We start from the raw sequence: 24,778 nt of genomic DNA, 5'->3' as shown, positions 1-24,778 counted from the left end.
TTATAAAATTTGGAAAATAGGGGTAAAAAGCAAATGAAACCAAAATCTCATGTAATTCCTCCATCCAGAGATTTCTTTAAAACACAATCTGGTGTGTATATATAGATATGTATTTTTTTTATTAATTTACCTTTAACATTTTTTTAAAATTTTTATTGGAGTATAGTTGATTTACAATGTTGTGTTAGTTTCAGATGTACAGCAAAGCAAATCAGTTATACATATACATATATCCACTCTTTTTTAGATTCTTTTCCCATATAGGCCATTAGAGAGTACTGAGTAGAGTTCCCTGTGCTATACAGTAGGTCCTTATTAGTTATCTATTTTATATATAGTAGTGTGTATGTGTCAATCCCAATCTCCCAATTTGTCCTTCCCCTGCCCTTACCCCCTGGTAACCATAAGTTTGTTTTCTACATCTATAACTCTATTTCTGTTTTGTAGATAAGTTCATTTGTACCCTTACTTTAGACTCCACATATAAGCGATATCGTGTGATATTTGTCTTTCTCTGTCTGACTTACATCACTCAGTATGACAATCTCTAGGTCCATCCATGTTGCTGCAAATGGCATTATTTCATTCTTTTTTATGGCTGAATAATATTACATTGTATATATGCACCACATCCTTTTTATCCATTCCTCTGTTGATGGACATTTAGGTTGTTTCCATGTCCTGACTACTGTAAATAGAGCTGCAGTGAACATTGGGATGCATGTATCTTCTCAAATTATGGTTTTCTCCTGATATATGCCCAGGAGTGGGATTGCTGGATCATATGGTAGCTCTATTTTTAGTTTTTTATGGAACCTCCATACCGTTCTTCATAGTGCCTGTACCAATTTACATTCCCACCAAAAGTGTAGGAAGATTCCCTTTTCTCCCCACCCTCTCCAACATTTATTGTTCGTATATTTTTTGATGATGGCCGTTCTAACTGGTGTGAGTTCTTACTTCATTGTAGTTTTGATTTGCATTTCTCTAATAATTAGTGATGTTGAGCTTTTTTTTTTTTTTTTTTTTTTTGCGGTACGCGGGCCTCTCACTGTTGTGGCCTCTCCCGTTGCGGAGCAGAGGCTCCGGATGCGCAGGCTCAGCAGCCATGGCTAACGGGCCCAGCCGCTCCGCGGTATGTGGGATCATCCTGGACCGGGACAGAAACCCGTGTCCCCTGCATCGGCAGGCGGACTCTCAACCACTGCACCACCAGGGAAGCCCAAAGCATCTTTTCATGTGCTTTTTAGCCATGTGTATGTCTTCTTTGGAGAAATGTCGATTTAGATCTTCCACCCATTTTTTAATTGGGTTGTTTTGTTTTTTTGATATTGAGCTGCATGAGCTGTTTGTATATTTCGGAGATTAATCCCTTGTTGGTTGCTTTGTTTGCAAATATTTTCTCCCATTCTGAGGGTTGTCTTTTCATTTTGTTTATGGTTTCCTTTGCTGTGCAAGAGCTTTTAAGTTTAATTAGGTCCCATTTGTTTGTTTTTATTTTCATTACTCTAGGAGGTGGATCAAAAAAGATCTTGCTGCGGTTTATGTGAAAAAGTGTTCTGCCCATGTTTTCCCCTAAGAGTTTTATAGTATCCGGCATTACATTTAGGTCTTTAATCCATTTTGAGTTTATTTTTGTGTATGGTGTATATTTTTTGTTGTTACACTTACTATGCCTTGAACAGCTTTCCAGGTTATTAAATAACATTGTTTTTAATGGCTTTTCAATATTCCATTATATAATAGTACTATATTAATCAATGCCTCAAGGTTGGAAGTTACATTTTTGCCTTTTAAAATTATTATTATAAAAAAATTATAAACCATTCTGGATTTTCTCAGGATAAATCCTTAGAAATGAATCTTCTCTGGCAAAGGGTATACAGAATTTCAAGGCTTTTGCCATATATTGCCAGATTTTCCTCCAGTACCACTGAGGGTCAATTTTTCTTGTCATTACTTTATAATTTCATGTATTTATCTTTGACTATTTATTTATTTTTATAAATTTATTTTTTATTTATTTATTTTTGGCTGCATTGGGTCTTTTTTGTTGCGTTCGGGCTTTCTCTAGTTGCAGTGAGCGGGAGCTACTCTTCATTGTGGTGCGTGCACTTCTCATTGCGATGGCTTCCCTGTTGCAGAGCAAAGGCTCTAGGCGTACAGGCTTCAGTAGTTGTGGCACGTGGGCTGTTCCCAAACCAGGGATCGAACCCATATCCCCTGTGTTGGCAGACAGATTCTTAACCACTGTGCCACCAGGGAAGTCCCTTTGACATTTTAAAAAGCAAAAACTTGGGCTTCCCTGGTGGCGCAGTGGTTGAGAGTCCACCTGCTGATGCAGGGCACATGGGTTCGTGCCGTGGTCCGGGAGGATCCTACATGCCGCGGAGCGGCTGGACCCATGAGCCATGGCCGCTGGGACTGCGCGTCCGGAGCCTGTGCTCCGCGGCGGGAGAGGCCACAACAGTGAGAGGCCCATGTACCGCAAAAAAAAAAAAAAAGCAAAAACTTTATGAGTGAATATGAATGCTTTAAAAAAAAAACATGTTTGGGGGCAGTTGTTATGTCAGACAGTTTTGTTTTGTTTTGTTTTTTTGGCTGTGCCTCACAGCTTGCAGGATCTTAGTTCCCAGACCAGGGATTGAACCCTTGCCCTCGGCAGTGAAAGCACAGAGTCCTAACCACTGGACTGCTGGGGAATTCCCTCTCAGAGAGTTTTAACTCTCACCAGAGAGGCAAAAAAGTTCATGATTTTGATCTTACCATATTTTACTGATCCCCAAATGCATATTTTCCCCACATTTTCACATCTTTGAAATTGGGATGCATCTTACAATTGATGACTTTTCATAGATTAATTGGCAGCATTTTCCTCTTAATGGTACATCCAAATATTGATGTAAATGGGTCAGATCAGTTGCAGAAGAAGCAAAAATGATGAATATGTTGAGTACAGGGCTATAAAAACAGACTTAATACAGTGACATTAAAACCCTGAGACAGCAGAATCTCCATATCCTAACAGTGTTTCACTTTATCCTCTAGGAGACACAGTAGGATTTCTGTTAGATTTGAATGAAAAGCAAATGATTTTCTTTTTAAATGGCAACCAGCTGCCTCCTGAGAAGCAAGTCTTTTCATCTACTGTGTAAGTACCTTCTCTCAGTCAAACATTTGAGCAGATGCATGGAATGTACTTTTCTCCAGAAAAAAAAAAACAAAAAAAACTTTGTCCGTTTATGTAGTCAGTTGTGATGAGAAATCACTGTATTTCAAGTAATTGGAGACCCATTTGATCTTACCTAAAACCCTCCCAGAGTTTGATATAGGAAAGTAAGAGCAGGATGTTCTCTGGTTCACAGTTCTGTCTAGGTTAATAAACAGAATGTCACCCTTCTTTCTGCTCGGGTATGACTTATTCCCATTTTCTGAACACCACTTTGTGTAAGAGCTTTACTTTGTTTTTATGAATTCTCTTGACCTCTGTTTATTTTTATTTGTAGATCTGGATTTTTTGCTGCAGCTAGTTTCATGTCATATCAACAATGTGAGTTCAATTTTGGAGCAAAACCATTCAAATATCCACCATCTGTGAAATTTAGCACTTTTAATGACTACGCCTTCCTAACAGCTGAAGAGAAAATCATTTTGCCTAGGTAAGGAATCTGCAGTCAAAGAGACCACACTGGCCATGGCACAGCCAGTGTTGGGCCTTTATGGTCTTAAAGGTATCTGTAACATAATGTTGTAATCCTAGCTCCTGTTCTGGCTCAAAACGCAGGTTTGTAACGAGCCCTTCTGCAGTGTACTTCACCTTCACTCTCAAGCCAGTGTCCCAAGGCTTGAGAGTGGCTCAGTCAGCAGTTTCCAGATGAACTAGAAAATGTCACACAGTGATGACAGCCCTGCAGTGGCAGAGCCTCCATAATATCTCAGGAACAGAAGGGCCACTTGTATCCCAGCTCAGAGATCTGAAGTTCATTCTTAGAACTTCCTTTCACCTTGTCTTGGTGCCTGACAGGGATTCTGAACTTCAGATTCCTCTTAGTGGAAGTGTGAAGTAACACCTTTCTCATCTGTCATGCCCCATCATTTTTTTTATGTAGCCTATCTTCTTGGATGCGGCCCATAAACAAGTCTGCCTTCTCACACACGCCCTGAAAGGTACAATCGATCCATCTAAGAGTTCCCCTGGAGGCTGGCCTTGGTTAAAAGTGCTTCAGCATTTAGTTAACCACCCCTGCAGAATTAAACTTTCCAAAAGTCAGATGGCAGTAGGCGCCAACTGTCGGAAAGTCGTCTTTTATGGGCAGCTTCTCTTGGTACCACATCACTTTCGCGCCCAAAGTGCAGCCTGCCTTGAAAAAGAACAGCAGTTACAAGCTCGGGCAGTCCTATAATACACTAGACTTTGCTTTTGTGACAGTGACACCAAGACAGGAGTTGTTGGAGACTGAGTGGCCTCCTTAATGCGAAGGGGTCCTTTTTTACTCATAGAAATAGTATTCTTCTCTGACTTCAGGGTAGGAGATCATGTTCCTGTTTCTATCTGGCATTTTGTAAATTGTTCTATATTGTAAATCCTCTCTGTCTCTATCTCTTCTTCTATTCATTCTTTTTTTTTCTTCTTAAACTTTTTATTATGGAAAACTTCAGATACACACAAAAGAAAAAAAAGAATAGTACAATAAAGCACCATGTACCCACCTCTCAGCTACAGAAGTCATCCACTCATGACCACCTGCTTCTCTTACAGTTTTCCCTCATCTCTGTTAATAGCTCCATTGTCATTCCAGTTTCCCCGGCCGTAATCCTAGAGTATCCTTGACAAGGCAGGGAATGATTTTCTGCCATTTCCACGACAGATCCCTCAGCAAATCCTGTGGGCTGTGCCTTCAGAATATATCCCAAATCCAACTACTTCTTATCCCTCTCCCTGCTACCACCATGGTTGAAGCCTCCATCATTTTCCACCCGGATTGTTCTTGCCCTGCCCTTAAACTGTAGTCTCCCTGTTCCTGCCTTAACTCCCTTCGGTCTGTTCAGCACAGTCTCCAGAATGTTTTTGTTACAACATAAATCAGATCATGCACTTCTGTGCTGAAAAGACTCTAGTGGCTTCCTCTCACTTAAGGTAAAAGCTTAAATCCTCTATACGATTTGTCCCCTCCTCTCCTCCATTACTTCTCTGACCTCCGACCCTCTCCCATATGCTCCTGCTCTTTCAGCCATCCTGGCCTCCTTGCTGCTCCTGAAACATACCAGGTCTACTATTGTAGCCCCAGGGCCTTTGCACTAGAATGTTCTGCTGTCACAATGCTTCTTGCTACTAGAATGTTCTGATGTGTGTTTTCCAGGACCACTGAGCAGTTAACTCAATTCTGACACTGTCTAACTGGAGATAGCATCAGATCCCACTGGTGAAGGACTCAGTCCTGCAAAGACTACCCTTTTCTCCCACTTTAGATGCCAGTCACAAGTCCAGTTTATGACCAAGTGGCTGTAAATTGGAGGCTCCCATGACCTCCTCCTTGGGTTTGATTAATTTGCTAGAGCTGCCACCACAGAACTCAGGAAAGCAGTTTACTTCTTACTAGGTTACCGGTTTATTAGAATAGTATATAACTCAGGAACAGGCTATCTGTGCATGCCAATCTCCCTGCCTCTCACTTGTTCACCAGCCATGAAACTCTTTGAACCTTGTCCTTTTCGGTTGGTAGGGAGGCTTCATTACACAGGGCTGGTTCATTAAATCATTGGCCTTTGATGATGGAACTCAGTCTCCAGCCCACTTCCCATCCCAGGAGGTGGGGCAGAGGAGAGAGGAGGGAACTGAAAAGTTCCAACCTTCTAATCACCTGGTTGGTTCCCAGTCCCATCCTTAGGTACCTAGCGGGCTTTTTAAAAGCCGCCTCATTAACAGAACAAAAGACCTTTCTAGCTCTCTTAACTTATGAATCATCGAGGGTTTTAGGAATCTGTGCCAGGAATGCAGATGTAAACAAAATATATTTTTTATCATAAATCACAATTTCTCTCCAAGATGCCCGCAAGCTCACTCTCTCACTCCCTTCATGTCTTCACTTAAATGTCATCTTAGTGAGATTTTCCCTAGCTGCCGTATTTAAAATTATAACTCCCTGCCTCTCACATACACACTCCTTATTCTTCTCCCTGCTTTATTTTTCTTCACACTACTCATTAGCATTTAAAAATCTGCCTATCTTACTTTTTAATCTGATTTATTGTCTGTTTTCCCCCCACTGGAGTGTAAACTCTCTGAAGGCAGGGATATTTTTTTAGTCCTCTCTTCACTGCTGAATCTCCAAAGCTTGGAACAGTGCCTGGCACATAATAAGGCCTTATGTGAATTGAACGAATATTTCCTGTTTCTCTTGGCCATCCATCAGGCTGTACCTTCAGCAGAGCAGTTCTGCATGTCTGCTTTTCCATTCCAAGCTGAGTGAAAGTATAATGCGAGGCTTCTAACCCAAGGTGTCTGGACTTCCAGGGTGGCTATGATGAGCTGTCATAAACACGTTGAAAATTGTGTGTGTGCATTTTTCTTGGGAAATGCTCTATGCGTTTCCTCAAACTCTTAGAGTGTGTGACTTAAAATGTTAAAATTTGCTGGTAGGGACTTCCCTGGTGGTCCAGTGGGTAAGATTCCGCACTCCCAATGCAGGGTTCGATCCCTGGTCAGGGAACTAGATCCTGCATGCATGGTGTAACCAAGAATTCCGAGTGCCGAAACTAAGACCCGGCACAGCCGAGATAGACAAGATAGATAGATAGATGATAGATAGACAGGTAAACAAAAAAAATTTTTTTAATTTGCTGGTAAAATAAAAAAAGCACTGGACTTAGAACCAAAAGACTTAAATTTGATTCCTGAATCTGTTTACTGTGTCTGACCCATACAAATCATTTCCTTGTCTGTGGCCTTATGCAAATCATTTCCTGCCCTTTTCTTTGTAAAATGGGAATGACCATGCCTCCTTCATTCTCTATTTTAGAAAATCATTGAAAGATTGAAATGAGATGTCTTGTGTGAAAACTTTACTGAACAAAGCTTAGGGAATACATGGTAGACTCACATGTGCAGAGCATTTTCAAGGCACTTCGTATGCATCACTGCTAACAGGCCCCATTTATTTGTTGACAAAATGAGTTTCAAACTGTGTTTTCTACTCAGGCACAGGCGTCTTGCTCTGTTGAAGCAAGTTAGTATCCGGGAAAACTGCTGCTCCCTGTGTTGCGATGAGGTAGCAGACACACAATTGAAGCCATGTGGACACAGGTAAGAGGATTTGTTTGGTCATTTCCTCTTTTGTACATTATATTAGACAAAGTTTCATCCTGTTCCTGAATTGCTTTTTACAGTGTTACCAGTTCCATAGCTGTTCATCAAGGTTTATAATATCCAAAGTGGGCTGAATGAGGAATTAGAGTTTGCCAAGTAGTACATGGCTGTCTTCCAGAAAGTACCTGAAATAGAAGAAGCTGCTTGATATGGAAGGCCTGTTTTTGTTTTACTTAATTTACTCAACACTATAGTTTAAACAGTTTTTATTCACAAAATGTAAAAGGTTTAATGCTAATTATGAGCCTCTTGGGAAATCCCTTTTAGTTTTAGAGCCTTCTCATTTACTTATTATTCACCCTCCTAAGCATTGAGATGGCAGCACCTCCCTGCCATCTAACCAAATTTCAGTTGTATGAGACAAGGGCAGCCTGGATCCTATAGAACAGAGTGTCTAAGACATCAGCAAGAGCAGCAAGTAAGACAGTCCCTAAAAAGGCCATCCCAACTAAGGTTAGAAAGGGGAAGAGGAGTTGGGCAGTGTGCTGGCCTTGGCCTAGCCCGGGCTTGTGTGCTGATTGTATATGAGCAATACCTATGCTGATGTTCCAGGCCAGCTCCCTGTAATTCATCACATCCCATACCCTGCCTTGCTCTTATTCTTGACATAGCTTTAGCTAGCAGGTCGCCTACGGGGCCAGAGCCTGGAGTGATGGACCCCAGTTTGTCTCCCCCAGGTCTGACTCAGCCTGAGCCCCTGACTCTGCCTCTGTACATTTGCCATCTTATGAAATGGGTTGTTATCTAATCGTCTGGTAAGGGACATACATGCAGTGAGTTTATCTCATTTCACCACTAGCTATACCAGTCTCTCTTCTGAAAGAAAGGCACCGTGACTCCAGCTGTGATTATTCCTCTGTATCAACTCTCTAGCCCAGAGTGCCTGAGGATCTGGGCTTATTCATCTCTGAGCTTTCTGGCCCTTCTTGGTGGTTTTGTGCACAATAAGGGCTCATGAAAGAGGGCTGAAATCTAAAAACTTAGAACCAGGTATCTTAAGTATGACCAGTCTCCTTACTAGATATATCCAAAACAGAGTTGGAAGAGGAAATAAAAGAATTATAAGAAAATTTAGCTCCACTTTCAGCAACAACAACAATTTTAGAAGGGTAGAGGTTAAGAAGAGAAATCTGGCTAAATGGAATGACATGAGCCAACCCCTAGAAGAGACTGAAAATCTAAGCATTCCTGTTACCGTAGAAGAAATTGAGATGATTATCAAAGCTACCTTTGCCTCTGCCACTAAAAGCACTAAGCCCAGATGGTTTCACAGGTGAATTCTTTCAAACTTTCAGGGAATAGATAGATTCTATTTAAACTTCTCCAGACCACAGAGATAATAGGAAAACTACAATATTCTTTTTACAAAGCCTGCATCGTAATCATATGAAAAGCTGACAAAACACACAAAAAAAGAAAACTTATGTGGGACTTCCCTCGTGGTCCAGTGGTTAAGACTTTGCCTTCCAATGTAGGGGGTGCGGGTTCGATCCCTGGTCCGGAAGCTAAGATCCCACATGCCTCACGGCCAAAAAACCAAAACGTAAGACAGAAGCAATATTGTAACAGATCCAATAAAGACTTTAAAAATGGTCCACATAAAAAAAAATCTTAAAAAAAAAGGAAAGAAAACTTACGAATATAAACCTAAAAATCCTAAATAAATTATTACCAAACACAACCAAGGGGGCTTATTTCAGGAATGCAAGGTTAGTACAATATAGGAAATCAATTCATATAATTTCCCAAATAGGCCAAGGGACAGTGGAGCAAAGAATTAACACTTGCTCCAAAAATGCTGAAAAGGTATTTGTTAAAATTCAGTATCCATCCCAAATGGATGGAATACTGCAAAACAGAAATGGATGTAGGGAATAAAATCGTATAAAATAAGAATGGATGGATACTTCCTTAGCAATATAAAAGATGTATATATCTCAGCCAAACACTAGCATCTTTTTAATGGTGTCACACTGGAAGCATTGCAAGAGATGCTGGAGACAAGACAAGGATGCCTGCTATCACCACTGTGACTTGCACTGTATAAGCTAAAACAGTTAGACAAGAAAGAGAAAAGGGATTAAAACTGGAAAAAGGAGCAAAATCATCATTTGGAGATAATAGATTACATAGGTAGATATCAGGAGAATTGACTAAAAGCCTATTAGAATCATTGTGACAATTGAATAAGCTAGCTGGTTACAAAAAATAACTTAAAACAATAGCTTTCTATATATAAATAACAACTAATTAGAACAAATATTTGAAGGTCCCTTTTACAATAGACCAAAAAAAAGCTTAAGAATACATTCCAAGAAATATATGGTGCCTATCTGAAGAAAACTTTTAAACTACCAAGGAATGTAAAGAAGACTTGAATAACTGGATCTGGTCTTGGATAGGAAGACCTCTTAGTGTCGTAAACGTGACAGTTTTCCCTAAACTCTAAGTTTAATTTGGTCCATATAAAAAGGACAACATGGGGCTTCCCTGGTGGCGCATTGGTTGAGAGTCCGCCTGCCAATGCAGGGGACACGGGTTCGTGCCTCGATCTGGGAAGATCCCACATGCCGCGGAGCGGCTGGGCCTGTGAGCCATGGCCGCTGAGCCTGCACGTCCGGAGCCTATGCTCCCCAATGGGAGAGGCCACAACAGTGAGAGGCCCGCGTACAGAAAAAAAAAAAAAAAAAGGACAACATGGGTTTTCGGGGTTGTTTTTTTTTTCTGGAAATAGAAATGCTAACTTAAAAGTTTATGATACTAAGACAAGAAAATTCTGAAAAAGAAGAGTTATGGAGAGGACCAACCCTACCTACCACATCTTAAAATATATTAAAATAAATGTTAAATTTGCAACAACATGGATGGACCTGGAAGGTATTAGGCTTAGTGAAATAAGTCAGACAAAGAAAGACAAATACTGTATATTATCACTTATATGTGGAATCTAAAATAAAACAAACGAGTGAATATAACAAAACAGAAACAGACTTACAGATATAGAGAACAAACTAGCAGTTACCAGTGGGAAGAGGGCGGGAGCTAGATAGGGGCAGGGGATTAAGAGGTCCGAACTACTATGTATAAAATAAATAAGCTATGAGGATATATTGTCCAGCACAGGGACGATAGCCAATATCTTTTTTTTTTATGTATTTATTTATTTATTTTTGGCTGCGTCTGGTCTTAATTGAGGCACACAGGATCTTTCGTTTTGGTGCACAGGCTTCTCTCTAGTTGTGGCGTGCGGGCTCCAGAGTGTGAGGGCTCTGTGGTTGCAGTGTACAGGGGCTTTCTAGTTGTGGGGAGCAGGATCAGTAGTTGCGGCGCTAGGGCTTAGTTGCCCCGTGGCATGTGGGATCTTAGTTCCCCGACCAGGGATCAAACCTGCGTCCCTTGCACTGGAAGGCAGATTCTTAACCGCTGGACCACCAGGGAAGTCCCTAGCTTTAATTGGAGTATAATTTATAAAAAATTTTAATCACTATGTTGTACGCCTGAAACTAATACAATAATGTAAATCAACTATACTTAAAGAAAGGTTAATAGTTTTGCCCCAGTATATGAAAAGAATGACACAACAATGGAACAGAAGCCCAGAAATAGAACTGACTACAAAGAAAAATTTAACGTATGATAAAGGCATCATGTCAAATCTGTGGTGAGAGAAGGACTATTCAGCAAATGATATTGGGATAGATGGCTAGCTGTCTGGGAAAAAATAGCATTGTATCTCTACCTACATATACACATCTGTATGTATAGGCTATGTACATATAGACTTTCTGGAAGAATGCACATGAACTTTTAACTTATTCCTTAGAAGAGGAAGATTGAGGATCAGAAATGGAAGAGAGACTTGCTGTTTATATATTTACTTTTTGTTTTAGCCATGTGCGATTATTACCCTTTCAGTTAACATGCTTGTTAACATTTTAGGTGGAGTCAGCAGATTGTCAGTCTGACCTTTTGAAGCACTGACCTAACTGGCATTTATGTCTTTCTCCTCAGTGACCTGTGCATGGATTGTGCCTTGCAACTGGAGACCTGCCCATTGTGTCGTAAAGAAATAGTGTCTAGAGTCAGACAGATTTCTCATATTTCATGACACACGTGAAGAGGCATCATGGACTTACTTCTACTCAATTCCAGCCAATGTTGAAAAGAAAAACAAAGAAAAAAAATTTCTCAAATCAGTTGTACGCACATTGAAACTTATAGCCATGGCCAGATTTTATGCTAAAAAACGATAGTTTGTCAAAGACAAAATTCTCCTAGAATCTAACCCAACTTGCCAGCCCTGAGAAATTCCTTTTAAGACCAAGGAGAGCTGAATGCTAACAGCTAGGCCTGCAGTACTTCCATGAGAAACAATAGGAGACAATGCCCTCCTGAGTGTTGAAACCACACCGGATTTCTCCAGGTTGGGTTCATTTGATTGTTTAACACGGGATGTTTTGTCTCATATTCTAAAGTTTTTATTTTGGGCAAAAGTCATTATGGAGAAGTAAATGACAGCGTTTCTGGGTTAGGCATAACTTCCCATTGGTCAGAGAGCCACCGGTGTGTTAAGCATGGATATTGCAAGACTTGAAGCTATGAAACTAGAATCACACAGGTCAATACTACAAGCAACATGGAGGGCCTGAAAGAAGGTGCACAGACTGTAGGAAAAAACCCAAATTTTTGATATTTCAGTGATTCCAAAGAACATTCTAGTTTTTTTTAACTGCAGAAAATTGGTGGTATTTTCACATTCATGGTGTTTTTATCCAATTTCAGTACCCACATTTTGTGAGGAAAAAATGTTTTAACAACGCAGGAGGAATTCTTAAATTAATCGCAATGTTAGACTGGAGAAAATTTGGTATTTAGGGTATTTTTAAGCTACCATCAAATGAGGTCTCTCTGTTTTTTGTTTAAAAAAATTTTTTTTAATCAGTATTGTTTTGGGAAGTAATATACTTTGCAACTCTTGAACCAGTAGTCTCAAAAACTCTTAGAGGTCAGTCTGAGAGCACGTATTCCTATTGTTTAAAATAAATACATGTTTTTGAATAGGAAATTCAATCATGGATTGTTGACTATGTCTTCATCCAAAGTGTTATTCCCTCTCAGGGTCTCTGGTGAAGACCTTCAAGAGTTTGGTTTTTTCTCCCAGAAAATTGGAAGGTAGAATTGTAAATTCATAGAACTTATTTTATAATGGTGTACCTCAGCAGCTGCCTTTCAATTTATGCCAAGTCCTTACTCAGTTTATACTTGAATAGTAAATATGTCTTCTGAGTTTTACAGTGTCTTAAATTCAATGCACATTTTTTTCTTCCTTTGCCACCCTTTCTTGTTTGTAGTTCATTAAATTGTCCTATTACAGACCTGATTTCCTTCCTGGCCGTACTTGTTGGGGTGCTGGATTGTTTCCATGTCTTTAGTCTTCCGTAAATTCAAAAATATATATAAATATATATATATATATATATATATATATATATGTTCTCTTCTTTAGCTTGTGGTGAATACAGTAATTTGCATTGAAGAAATAAAACATTTGTTGCCTTTTTTGACTAAGATTTCACAACTTTCATTGGTGCCTGCTGCTAAGGTTCCAAGATATTATACTCTCAGGTTTATACTTTCCAGGGTAGGACAGAATCAAGTATTAGAATTAAGAAATAAGGTTAATCACTTATTCATCCAGCAAACCTTTATTGGACACCTAATATGTTCTGGGCACTGCACCTATACGGTATACAAAACAGATCTGTTCGTGGAGCTGACATCTGGTAGTGGGGAGAAAACTATATTTTTCCTTATTGTAATAAATTTTTGGTGCCCTGAAAGAAAATAGGGTGCCTTTGAGAAAGAACAAAGGGAACCTAATTTAGATGAGGGGAAAGGGAGAAAACTCACTGAAGGAGTAATATTGGTAAAAACTTAGAGGAGGGACTTCCCTGGTGTCACAGTGGTTAAGAATCCGCCTGCCAGTGCAGGGGACACGGGTTCGAGCCCTGGTCCAGGAAGATTCCACATACCACGGAGCAACTAAGCCCGTGCGCCACAACAAGAGAGGCCACCGCAATGAGAAGCCCGCGCACCGCAACAAAGAGTAGCCCCCGCTTGCTGCAACTAGAGAAAGCCTGTGCGCAGCAAGGAAGACCCAACGCAGCCAAAAATAAATTAATTAAAAATAAATAAATAAAAAGAAATCATAAATCCATTACAAAAAAAAAAAACTTAAAGGAGGAAGTAGGACCTAGGGATATAGCCAGGCAGAGAGACTGAGGACAGGCTTCTAGGACTGGGTAGCTAGGTGAACACATTATAGGCAAAGGCCTTAACTAAGGAGGAAAGGAGCTCAGTAGGCCCCAGGATCAGATGGAAGTCCCTTGAACTAGTAAGGTAGGAACTGAGTGGGTAGAAAAGCATGCTCCAGGGTTGGAGAGGTCAGGGAACTGCTCGTGAAGGCCATGTTCAGGATTTTGTATTTTATCCTAAGTGCAATAGAAAACAAAGGAGTTTAAGCATGTAAGTATGCTTTGATAAATAAGTTTTAAAGGTGGCTCTGGCTTCTATTTGGAGAATGGAATTGGAGTGGGGTTGGAAGGGGGGCAGTATAGAGAACAAGCAAAAAATGGAAGTAATATGACCAGTAGGGAGACTTTTAAGTAGTCCAGCAGAGAGGTAAAAGTGGTCTGTAAATTCAGTGGAGAGAGAAAAAAGTAGATGGAAAAATAGGTAATTTGTAGTAATTTCTGCAATGAGTCATTGGGGAAATGACCCCGGGGTTCCAGCCAAAAAGATTTTAATAATTGCTGTGTTTTTTGAATGATATTGATAGAGCAGGATAAAGTCATGGTGCCATTTGCAGAATGCCAGGGAATGATGATTCAATCACAGAAACCAAAACAATTTCATTAGCAGAAAATGCCTTTTGCATGAATTTCAACCATCTTGATTATGTAACCAAGAAAACTAAGATCAGCAGTTTCCAAGATTGTCCATTTTCTTGCTATTTAGTCACATAAAACAATTCTTAATGCCAACCCAAAATGAATGAAGAAAGTATTATTAATGGAAAATATTTCATATATACAAGTGAATTTTCTATTTTTCTACAAAAAGTCCGCCATTCTGTTTTCAGCAGAAAAACATCATGTTCTGATTTCCAGGAATATTATTTGACAACTCGGGGATTGGGACCATACATAACTTGATGGTTAGGCTCTTAGGAGTGGGGCGGACCCAGGTTCCAACCCCGCTATGCCGCCTATTACCTGTATGCAAGTACTTAACTTCTAGGCCTTAGTTTCCTAATATGTAAAATGGAGATAATACTTTTTAGAGTTTTGGGGGGTTTTCTCATAGGGTTTCAAGTATTTTAAAAGGAAACAATGTGTTTTTAAATGTGTATCACAGTATCTGGCACATGCCTGAATAGGTGGATACCTATTATTCTTTATTCCCACTTGTTCTTAGAGCCAGAGATGGTGACGTGGACTAAAGAGGGCCACAAATTCTTTGACATTCCTCCCATCTATAAATGAAATTTCTGCCCCCTCCCCTTAAATCTGGGTGGGCTCTATGTTTGCTTGCACAACTGAATGCAGTGGAAGGGATACTGAGCCAGTTTCTGGTCCCAGGCCATTGAGTGACTGGCAGCTTCCACGTCCCGTCTCTTGAAATATTTGCTCTTGGACCTAGCTGCCATGGTGTGAGAAAACCCAAGCATCCATGGGAAGACCTATGTGGAGAGGAACGGTGATCACCTCCCACCTCCCAGGTCCTCTGTTCAACATCCACAACTGAGCTACCCTAGCCAATACTGATTTGCCAGCCACATGAGTAAGCTTCTTGGAAGAGGCTTCTCTAGCCCCATTCCAGCTACCCTAACTGATGCCAAGTGGAACAGAGACTAGCTGTCCCTACCAAGTCCTGTCCAAATTGCAGACTAGAGAGCAAAATAATTGAGTTTTTTTAGCCAATAAGTTTTCTGGTGGCTTGTAACAGCATTAGATAACCAGAAAAGATGAAATCAAGTTTCCTCCTCTGCTCTGATCCCATATATGTATTAGCAGTAGAACGTGTGGGCAAGTTCATTTAGTCCAGCAGAAGTAAGTGTGGTTTATAGAGAAAGTAGGTCATGAGGAAATTGCTGAGTTTGCCTTGAGCTGTGTGACCAGTGTTTGACTTACAGAACTCCGTCCAGTTATTCAGCAAATCTTTCTGGATGCCTGCCTTCTACTTGGTGGTAAGCAGAAGTAGTACCTCTGAGAATTGATCTCACTCTGGATACAACTGTGTCATGGTAACCATTTTTAGTTCCACATCCCACTGATATCTATTTTATGTCCATTCAAAAATGTCAATTTATTCAGACTGGCCATCTGACCCACAGATCAAACTTAAGCCATACCTAAAATGTACATGTACCAGACATTTGGCCAAAAAATAAAATGCAACCGAAGAGACACAATGTCTAGTGATCCAATCAGGAGAAAACAGATCTAGGGTATCCTTTTGCAAAATTCGTCAGTTTTGGAGGGGTACTTTTCCTGGAGCAAAGTCACCTGATGTAGTTGCTCAAAGTGGTTCTGTCAACTTTTATCTTGCCTAATTACCCAAGAAACCAGTTAGTGCCGAATAATCTTTTTGATGTGAATATTATACTTATGATGTAAATTACAATACCTCCACTTCTTGCGGTGGGGCGATCCTTCCACGAGAGGGAGTAACTGTCTCGCAAATCAGAGGTCTTCATTATCTGGCTCAAAAGCTAAGGGATTGGCTCTCAAGAGATTTTCGATTTACAGTGCTCTTAAAACCCGCTTTAAACGACCTGAAGCTTCACCTTAAATCTTGTAATTCATTCCAAGTTGCAAGTGAGGTAATGAAGGCTCTCTCTGGGCTTGGATTCCTTCCTCTTCAAAATGGGGACGACGTCAGATTTAATCACCCCACAGAGCGAGTATACGTGAGAGAGCCCCTGACCTGCTCAAAGAGGTCCGACTTCCGTTCGCGACCCTCCATCCCTTTCCCTCACTTCCTCTCCCTATCTTTGCCCCGCCCCTGGCGTTTGGCAACGCACGCCTGTGATTGGCTGCTGAGAGCCGCGAGGCGGCGGAAGGGTCGCGGAGGCCTTGGTGAAGGCGGGGTGGGCGCGGTAACGGACGCCGGGACCCCCTAGGCGGCAGCGGCGAGTTAAGTGCGGCCCGGCTAGCGCGTGGCAGCAGCCAGGGAGCCTGAGGCCGGGGTGTCGTGCGCAGGCGCTACTCGGTTGGGCCGTGAACTGGCCGAGGCCTCGGCTGCGAGGCCTTCCCGATGCCGGTTGGGGCTCTGCGGAGCAGAGCGGAGGCTGCTCCCGGGCTTCGGGCGGGGTAGAAGCCCGGCGGGCCCGCTGCCCCGCGCGCGGTGGATGCGGCGTTGGCGATGGACGCGGCGGCGGCGATGGACGCTCTAGAGGAAGAGAGCTTCGCGCTGTCCTTGTGAGTGACGCCGCACGAGCCCGGGAGGCTGAAGGTCGGGGCTGCCGCGCTTGGCCTCGGCCTCTGCCTCCGCCCTGCGAAACCAGGATCCCCGGTGTGGGTGGGAGAGCAACAAGACTCCGCCCCAGTTCCCGCGGCCGACTCTGCCGCCGCGGCGACCGCGGGGTTCAGCCCTGGAGGACAGGAGTGCAGGGCGGTGTCATGCGATGATACACGCCTCTGTCACAATGCCCCCCGCCTCCAATCCTTGGTCGTCAGCAAAACCTGGCGAGTTTGAGCTGCAGAGGCCCGACCACGGGTCAGAAGACCACCACCACTACCCCCAGGGGTTCTAATTGCCCCCCTTCCCGGCCAGTGTCTTAACCGCACCAAGTTTACGCGCGCCCACAAGCAGATTGGTGTGGGGTGATAGCGAAAATGCGGTGAGTAGGACCCCAACGAAATAAATGCGAGGAGCCTTAAGATGTCCGCTGTGAGCCTTTGCCCCTTTTATTTGTCCCTGTTGTAAGTCCTTGGGTCGTATCATGTTTTATGAAAGTGGAGCCATTGCATTCAACTTTGATGTCACAGATGTGTCAAATGTGTTTTCTTCTGTGTGGCATTGCTGAATTAGACAGTAATCATTATTAATTTTTAAAGCTAGTTGATGGGAAGTTTATTTGAAAATGTCCATAATACATTTTGAAAAAAAGAGGAATTAATCTGAAACAGCTCCTAATCCAGGCGTATTTTTCAGCTCTTCCGCCTCTGATGCAGAATTTGATGCTGTGGTTGGATATTTAGAAGACATTATCATGGGTAAGCTTCCTTGCCTGTGCTTTTTAAGGTTTTAGGCCCTTGCTTTTAAGGACGTTGAAATCCATTTGGAGAGTTAATTTTCAAAAAGAGAGAAAACATGAAGCTGCATGTAATGTTTAATGTAACGTACTGTAATACAAAGTAAGCCTTATTGTGCTTTGCTTTACAGGCTACAGCCCCTACTCCTTTAAGTAACTAGTAACCATAGATTTAGTCCCCTGAAGGGACTTATTCAGGTAATGGGGCACCTTGAAGTTATGGGGCTCTTGGCAAAACTTCAGAAAATATTAACCTAGTTTATTTCAGAGAGTAAAATCAATTTTTAGTCTTGTGTTTTAATATTTTGTGATATAAATCACAGTGTAATACCATAGCCATTGGGACTTCCCTGGTGGCGCAGTGGTTAATTTTGTCTACCAGTGCATGGAACACGGGTTCGAGCCCTGGTCCAAGAAGATCCCACATGCCGCAGAGCAACTAAGCCCGTGTGTCACAACTGCTGAGCCCGCGAGCCACAACTACTGAAGCCTGCGCCCTAGAGCCTGTGCTCTGCAACAAGAGAAGCCACCGCGATGAGAAACCTGTGCACCTCAAGGAAGAGTAGCCCCCAGCTCGCCACAACCAGAGAAAGCCTGCACACAGCAGCGAAGACCCAACGCAGCCAAAAATTAATTAATTAATTAATTTAAAAATACCATAGCCATAGCACACATGTTCGTGAGGAACAAGATGTCATACTTCAGCTGGGTTCTGAGTTCGAATTTGTGGATTCATTTTGGCATCCATAAGTCCTGCTAAGTAATAAGCAGTAATAGGCACCAACCATTTAAGACAAGTATGTGGGAGAGAAAAATTTGAGAAAATCTTGTCTGTTGACTTTAAGTTTTCTGAGAATTAGGAAAAGAACACTGTTGTTTGGTGTTACTAGCTGTATTTCTTAGCCTTGTTTAGTGAAAAATCATTGACCAAGTTTTTATACCTTCGGGTCCTGTAAAGGTTCATACCCTTAACTCCTAAATGCAAATGTTTCACTGTTAAGATCCCATGTGGATCTGAGGATTTCTGGGGAATGCTGAGGAATACTTTCTTTTGGCCTCTATGAGTAACCTGTGTGCTGTGGGAAAGCCCAGGGTATTTATTCCAAAGTCTAGGTCATTTATGAAGCTTTCCTTTTATTTTTAGAAGTTATATTCTGTTTGGTTGTTAAAATACCCTAAATACCATAAACCTTAATGTTTGCTATGAACCAATCTCTATACATGAATTCTCATCTAAATTCCACATAGCAAGTCTTACAGGATAGGTACTCTGATCATCCTCATTTTTCCAATGAAGAAACTGGGGCTTAGAGAAATTAAGTAACAGGCCGAAGGTCACACAGTTGTAAGTGGCCGAGGTGGGATTTGAACCCAGGTAGTCTAGCCTCTATCAGAGCCCATGCATTTAATCACTACACTGTTTACACCACTGCTGCTGAAATTATATTAAGACAACCCTTTGTGGAGTTCCCAAGCCACCCTGGTTAAAGTGGACTAGAGGATAGTGGTGGTTGCACAGCAGCGTGAAGGCGCTTCATGCCGCGAAACTGTACGGTTAACACCTTCAGCTTTCCCCTCCTAGAGACTGGCCATCCATAAAGCAGTTCTGCTGACATTTCTTCCTGCCTGTTTAGAAATCAGAATGGTTTTTAGTCTCCACTAAAAAGAGTACATTTTTCCTATTGCGGTTCAGATGATGAGTTCCAGTTATTACAGAGGAATTTCATGGACAAGTACTACCAGGAGTTTGAAGACACAGAAGAGAATAAGCTCACCTACACACCTATTTTTAATGAATATGTAAGTGGATTCCTGTTTCTCTTACTGGAGATTAGGATTTCTTTAAATTATGAATTTAGGATCAAGTGATGTTGAAATCTGCTCAACTTAATCTGCCATCAGCACCCTGCCGGGAAGCCTAATTAGAATCTGATTTAGTCTTCACCTCCTGTTGTTTTCCTCTGCACAGTTCTTGGGGCTGTTTTCCAAATATTTAATGACTTCGTCTTCTGTTTTAAAACATGTTTGGCTTTATCATAATCCTGCTTTCAGTTACAGTATGTGGATTCACCATACCTTGCACTTACATACTTTTGACCTTTTGGGCTTTCACACACTATTTTTTCCTACTACATAATCCAGCCAGGTATGCACGACTGTTTGATAAAAGTGAAAACCAAGACCAAGATCACTAAGTAGTTGGTGGCAAAACCAAGACTAGAATCCAGGGACCTCGACTCTTGACCCCTTGGGTCTTTGCCCTATGCCAAGGCCTCGTGCAGCCTCCTGTTATGATCTCATCGGTCCGAGAAGAGGTTTGAGCCTCCAGGACTTTCTTCCCTTAACATAGAAGTGTGGCAGAGTCGAAGAAGGTTTCTTAAGCCAAGCCTCAGCTTTTAAGGAACCTGCGATTACCTCCAACTGTGTGCTTTTTTATATGTTCTTTCCGCACAGACTCTGTCTACCCAGGCAGAAAAGCCCCCACTTACTTCACTCCTCCCTTCCCGCCGTGGGGAGTGGGAGCCCTTCTGCTCCCTATCCCTACCCACCTTGGAGCATTCCTCTTGTTACATCGTAATTACCTGCAAATGCCTCTCCCACGGGTGGGCCAGGGCACAGGGGGTGTGCTCACTGAGGACAGGAGCTGGGTTTGGGTTTGGGTTCTCTGGGTTCTCCCAGCACTCGCGGGGAGCCAGGCACACAGAATAGGCTCTTAGGAAATGTTTTCAAAGGGCTGGAGGACAGGCTTTCTGAAGAGAAGCTTTGTTTTCTTAAAGCACAGTCTGACCAAGATCCTTTCCACTGTTAGATTTCTTTGGTAGAAAAGTATATAGAAGAACAGCTGTTGGAGCGGATTCCTGGATTTAACATGGCGGCTTTCACTACAACTTTACAGTGAGTTGAGCTTGACTCTGCTTTCTTACTTCTTTTTACCCTCAACTCTGAAAGAACACCCTCCCCCTTGTTTTCCTCAGTGCTTGAATATCAAGCTTTAGAGCACTTGGTTAGGTCCTGGGTGGGAGGCCCTCCAGACCTTTGAGGGAAATCTCGAAGAGACAGTCTGTATCATCATTCATTCATGAAGCAGCCCCTTTTCTTTTGCAGGCACCATAAAGATGAAGTGGCCGGTGACATTTTCGACATGCTGCTCACGTTTACAGATTTTCTGGCTTTTAAAGAAATGTTTCTGGACTATAGAGCAGTAAGTTCCTCTGTCTGTTTAGTCACAGTGAACTGCTTAGAAAGTTCCAAGTAGACCTGTCGAGCACAAACCACCCCCTGTGCTCCTCTCTGTAAGACTGGCCAGTATCAGCAGAGCGAGCTGCTGTCCTCTGCTGGCCGGGGCCTGGGACCCTTAACAAGGAATTACATTCTCATGGTTTTGGTGAAACAGGTCCCAGGCACCTTATAGGGTTCCTAAATAATCAAAAGGACAAAGCCAAAAAACAGGTCTGATTGCCTTGCTTTTCTTGGAGTACAGGTTCTTAATAGGAAAAAGAAATGTTTTTCAGTGAAGAGAGGTCATTTTTTTGTTTTTTTGGCTGCGCCTCGTGGCATGTGGGATCTTAGTTCCCCAACCAAGGGACCAGGGATCGAACCCGTGCCCCCTGCAGTGGAAGCGTGGAGTCTTAACCACTGGACTGCCAGAGAAGTCCCCAAGAGGTGCATTTTTAAAGAGTGACCAGCTCTGAATAAAAATGCAAAATCACTCCCTCTTCCTGTGTGCTCCCTGGTGGCCCACCCTGAACACTTCCTTCCCTGTTATGAGCTAGAAAGGACTTTTTTTTGTCTCTTGCCTCTTAAAGTTGCTCTCTTCTCATGTAGGAAAAAGAAGGCCGGGGACTGGACTTAAGCAGCGGTTTAGTGGTGACTTCATTGTGCAAATCATCTTCTATGACAGCTTCCCAGAACAATCTGCGGCCCTAGGTCCCACCTCCAGGTAATGGGATCTTTCTAGACATCACCAGCCCAATAGACTGGGAGAGGCTTTGGCTGATGTTGTCTGAAGAATACATCTTGGAATCACTGACTCTGTTCTGCAACTCTTTGTTAATGTTAAGTATTGATGGGTCAGAAGAAAATGACCCGACCTTCCTGGGACACGTGCTTGTCTTCAGTAACCCTAGTACTCCGCCCTGAGTAGACACCTCTTTCAGGAGCTTCTGAGTCTGGCTCCTGCACCAAGCCCAAGTCCAGCATTCCACCTGGGGGGCACTTCCCCAGCATATGTGTTGGTGTGTCCTTGTTGGAAGAACCCACCATCACCAACTCTCTTGGCCCAGCAGGCCTTGCATGTCCCACCAGGCTTTTTTTTTTTTTTTTTTTTTTTTGCGGTACGCGGGCCTCTCACTGCTGTGGCCTCTCGCGTTGCGGAGCCCAGGCTCCCGACGCACAGGCTCAGCGGCCATGGGTCATGGGCCCAGCCGCTCCGCAGCATGTGGGATCTTCCCGGACCGGGGCACGAACCCGTGTCCCCTGCATCGGCAGGCGGACTCTCAACCACTGCGCCACCAGGGAAGCCCTCCCACCAGGCTTTTTGTGCACTCACAGCTTTTTATATGGGTCAGAGTTTCAGTCCTGCAGCCTCAGTGGGGTTTTTGACTGGGAGTATTTATCTAGGGTTTAACTCAAGCTAGGTACCCATCTCAAGATTTCTGAAACTCCTACTATCACAGCTAGTCTTGGAGGTAGGAATCGACTTAGAGAGTTGTCCTTTACCTAAAAAGGTACTTGTGAAAATCAGTTCCTAGTCTTACACGTACAGTCCTTGTATCACTTTACTGTCTTCTACTGGTCCTGATGTAGTCCCATTGTTTCTATAACCCTCATTTATGTGTTGTGAAAATCAGTTCCTAGTCTTACACGTACAGTCCTTGTATCACTTTACTGTCTTCTACTGGTCCTGATGTAGTCCCATTGTTTCTATAACCCTCATTTATGTGTTTTTGAAAACATTTTTATAAATGAATACTCAGGCTAACCTAGTGGATATAATCTTGGAACTTCCATGATTACCCACTTCAAGATCAAAGTATTATATTGCTGTGTGCTTTTTAGCTGTTAGTGCTATGAAAGCAAAAATGCTTTCCATGTTGGTGTTCCTGTTTTACTGGGCACCAATGAATGTATGCTGGAAGTGGTCTAAAAGGTTTCCTTTTCTTAGAGCATGTTAATATTTGTGCAGGTTTGCTTAAAACCCTTTCTATGTAGAACAGCTCCTTAGGTTTTCTGTTGGGGTAGGGGCTGTGCACTTCCTTCTTGCTGTCAAAATAATCCTACCAAGATAGTGTTCCACTGGTCTAGCTCAGTAGGAGATAGCAAACAGCTTTACTGGTCATCTGTCTGCTTGGATTTAGTACACTGGTTTAGTACAATGTTTGATAGAATATTACTGACCAGAAAACGTGGATGTCACCTCTCTAGAAAGAAAAACTATAGTAGTTCAATTCCCAATGTATACCTTAGTTGTTTTTTTGTTGCTTGTTTTATTTTTAAAGTAAAAATAAGACTCTCTACTGACTTTTCACTTGGCTGTTCTGGTTTTAAAGGATGAGCTAGCTGTAGGCTGTGCGTTTTTCTGTACCAACGTGGCGCTTATTAAATACTTTTGTACCATGAGTAAAATTTCAGGTGTTTTGAAAAAAACAAAAACCATCATTCTAAATGAGTCATCCCTTCTTTACTATTGCTGCTGCCATCAGGTTATCAGTACTTTGGTCTTTCAAGACGAAGTCTTTTAAAACACTTCGTCTCCTGGCCTTGCCTACCCTTCTTGCTCTTTTTATAAACGGGACTGCCCATCGCAGGCCAGGCATGTTGGAAGCACTTGATGAAGAATCCCTCTATTCAGTCTGGCTGAGAAAAGGCAGGTGGACAAAGATGAAATTATGAAAAGTGAACAAAAAAGGCAAATGGTTCTTTTTCATCCTTTTCCACTCAGAAAAAAAGCAGGCACGTCTGTTGTAGCTTCACATTAGAAAACAGGCTTTCTGATTTTTTTAAAACAAACTAGAACTCTCTCCGGTCTGCTCAGGAACTTAGCTCATCATGTCCCACCTTCAGAGGGGCTCAGGGATGGTTGGGATGAGAAGGCCCCACGTGCAGACCTAGCCTCAGGAGACATTTGCCTCCTCCTATTGCTTAGGCCTCCTCAGCCATGGGAAGCACTGTTCACCCAAACTGCAGGGCCAGGGGCTAAGGACTGGGGGATGCATTGGCCTGAACCAACAGGTAGTTGTTTGACAAAGAGTGTTAACATCTCCACCAAAATAGGCTGTGTTTTAGGGTGTCAGAAACCTGGTAAGACTTGCCAAGGATTTTGTTTTCTCTTAAGCCTCAAATCGGTTGGTCTTCCTTAAAACTATCCTTTTATGGCTTAATTCTAGAATGACTATAATTTGTTATTCAAACTCTGAGACACTGGAGAGTAAAAAGGGATGCTATTAACTCACACCAGGACAACAGGCACAAACTAGGCCTGGGACCCAAATGGGACATGGGTATCAGACTTAGTTCCCCCCCCCACCCTTCACAATGGAGCAGCTCATCTGCAACTGTTTGAATCTAGTTACATTTTAATTGTTCCCAGTTTTTTAAGACAGGACCAAGGGGTGCCCAGAAATGCCTGTGGCTCATTATTCAGAGCATGTTGCTCTGTGGTGGGAAAATAAGTTCAGAAGGACTCCCCCTCTTTGCTGCTCTCCCCTCTCTCTACTGTCTGTAGCAGCTCCGCGCATCAGGCACTTGGATTATCTCATCTCTGAACTTCACAAACTGTCAAGGTAGGCGACATTATGGCAATCTTAAGTTCATCAAGATGACTAAATGATTTACTGTTAAACTGAGACCCTTTTCAGAATAAAAAGGGGTGCTATTAAATTTATGCCATGACAAGCGGCATAAACGGGGCTGTCCCAGCAAAGCAGGCAGGAAGTTGGTCATCCTACCTCAGGTCAAAGAAGTGGCTGGTGGTGCTGAGTGACTCCAGGACTGGAACTGCCTTTAAATAGGCATTTGGAACCTTTGTACGGTTGTCCCTTGGTATCCGTGGGGCACTGGTTCCAGGACCGCTGGGGATACCAAAACCCACAGAT

General features: G+C 42.5%; 2 protein-coding genes across 5 annotated transcripts in view; both read left to right on the top strand.

Moving 5' to 3' along the window:
• The window catches only part of RSPRY1 (ring finger and SPRY domain containing 1), a 45,838-nt gene extending 33,092 nt beyond the window's left edge, over positions 1-12,746 (top strand). For all 3 annotated transcript variants that reach the window (XM_004313225.4, XM_073795545.1, XM_019935776.2), the window contains exons 12-15: positions 3,049-3,151; positions 3,507-3,659; positions 7,199-7,303; positions 11,378-12,746. In XM_004313225.4, coding sequence (XP_004313273.1) covers positions 3,049-3,151; positions 3,507-3,659; positions 7,199-7,303; positions 11,378-11,474 — 458 coding nt within the window. In that variant the 3' untranslated portion in view covers positions 11,475-12,746. The remainder of the gene's footprint in view (positions 1-3,048; positions 3,152-3,506; positions 3,660-7,198; positions 7,304-11,377) is intronic.
• A 3,786-nt stretch (positions 12,747-16,532) lies between these two features.
• On the top strand, positions 16,533-23,309 carry ARL2BP (ARF like GTPase 2 binding protein). 2 transcript variants are annotated; one of them, XM_033844502.2, is made up of 6 exons: positions 16,533-16,848; positions 17,585-17,646; positions 19,378-19,484; positions 20,494-20,579; positions 20,790-20,886; positions 21,510-23,309. In XM_033844502.2, exons 1-6 carry the CDS (start codon positions 16,793-16,795, stop codon positions 21,609-21,611), a joined length of 510 nt encoding a protein of 169 aa, XP_033700393.1. In that variant the 5' UTR covers positions 16,533-16,792; the 3' UTR covers positions 21,612-23,309. The 2 variants fall into 2 exon arrangements, with proteins under 2 accessions (XP_033700393.1, XP_033700394.1); XM_033844503.2 differs by lacking the exon at positions 16,533-16,848 and adding an exon at positions 17,114-17,270.
• Positions 23,310-24,778: the final 1,469 nt, after the last annotated feature.

This window comes from Tursiops truncatus, chromosome 19 (genome assembly GCF_011762595.2).
Source record: "Tursiops truncatus isolate mTurTru1 chromosome 19, mTurTru1.mat.Y, whole genome shotgun sequence".
Lineage (NCBI taxonomy): Eukaryota > Metazoa > Chordata > Mammalia > Artiodactyla > Delphinidae > Tursiops > Tursiops truncatus.
This window is presented reverse-complemented; position numbering and strand designations above follow the sequence as displayed.

What these genes read in the sequence shown, in the direction of transcription:
- ARL2BP (XM_033844502.2), top strand. Translation starts at nt 16,793, where the DNA reads ATGGACGCGGCGGCGGCGATGGACGCTCTAGAGGAAGAGAGCTTCGCG. An exon ending in TTTAGAAGACATTATCATGG is followed by an intron (nt 17,647 to 19,377) that starts GTAAGCTTCCTT and finishes ATTGCGGTTCAG; the next exon opens with ATGATGAGTTCCAGTTATTA. An exon ending in CACCTATTTTTAATGAATAT is followed by an intron (nt 19,485 to 20,493) that starts GTAAGTGGATTC and finishes TTCCACTGTTAG; the next exon opens with ATTTCTTTGGTAGAAAAGTA.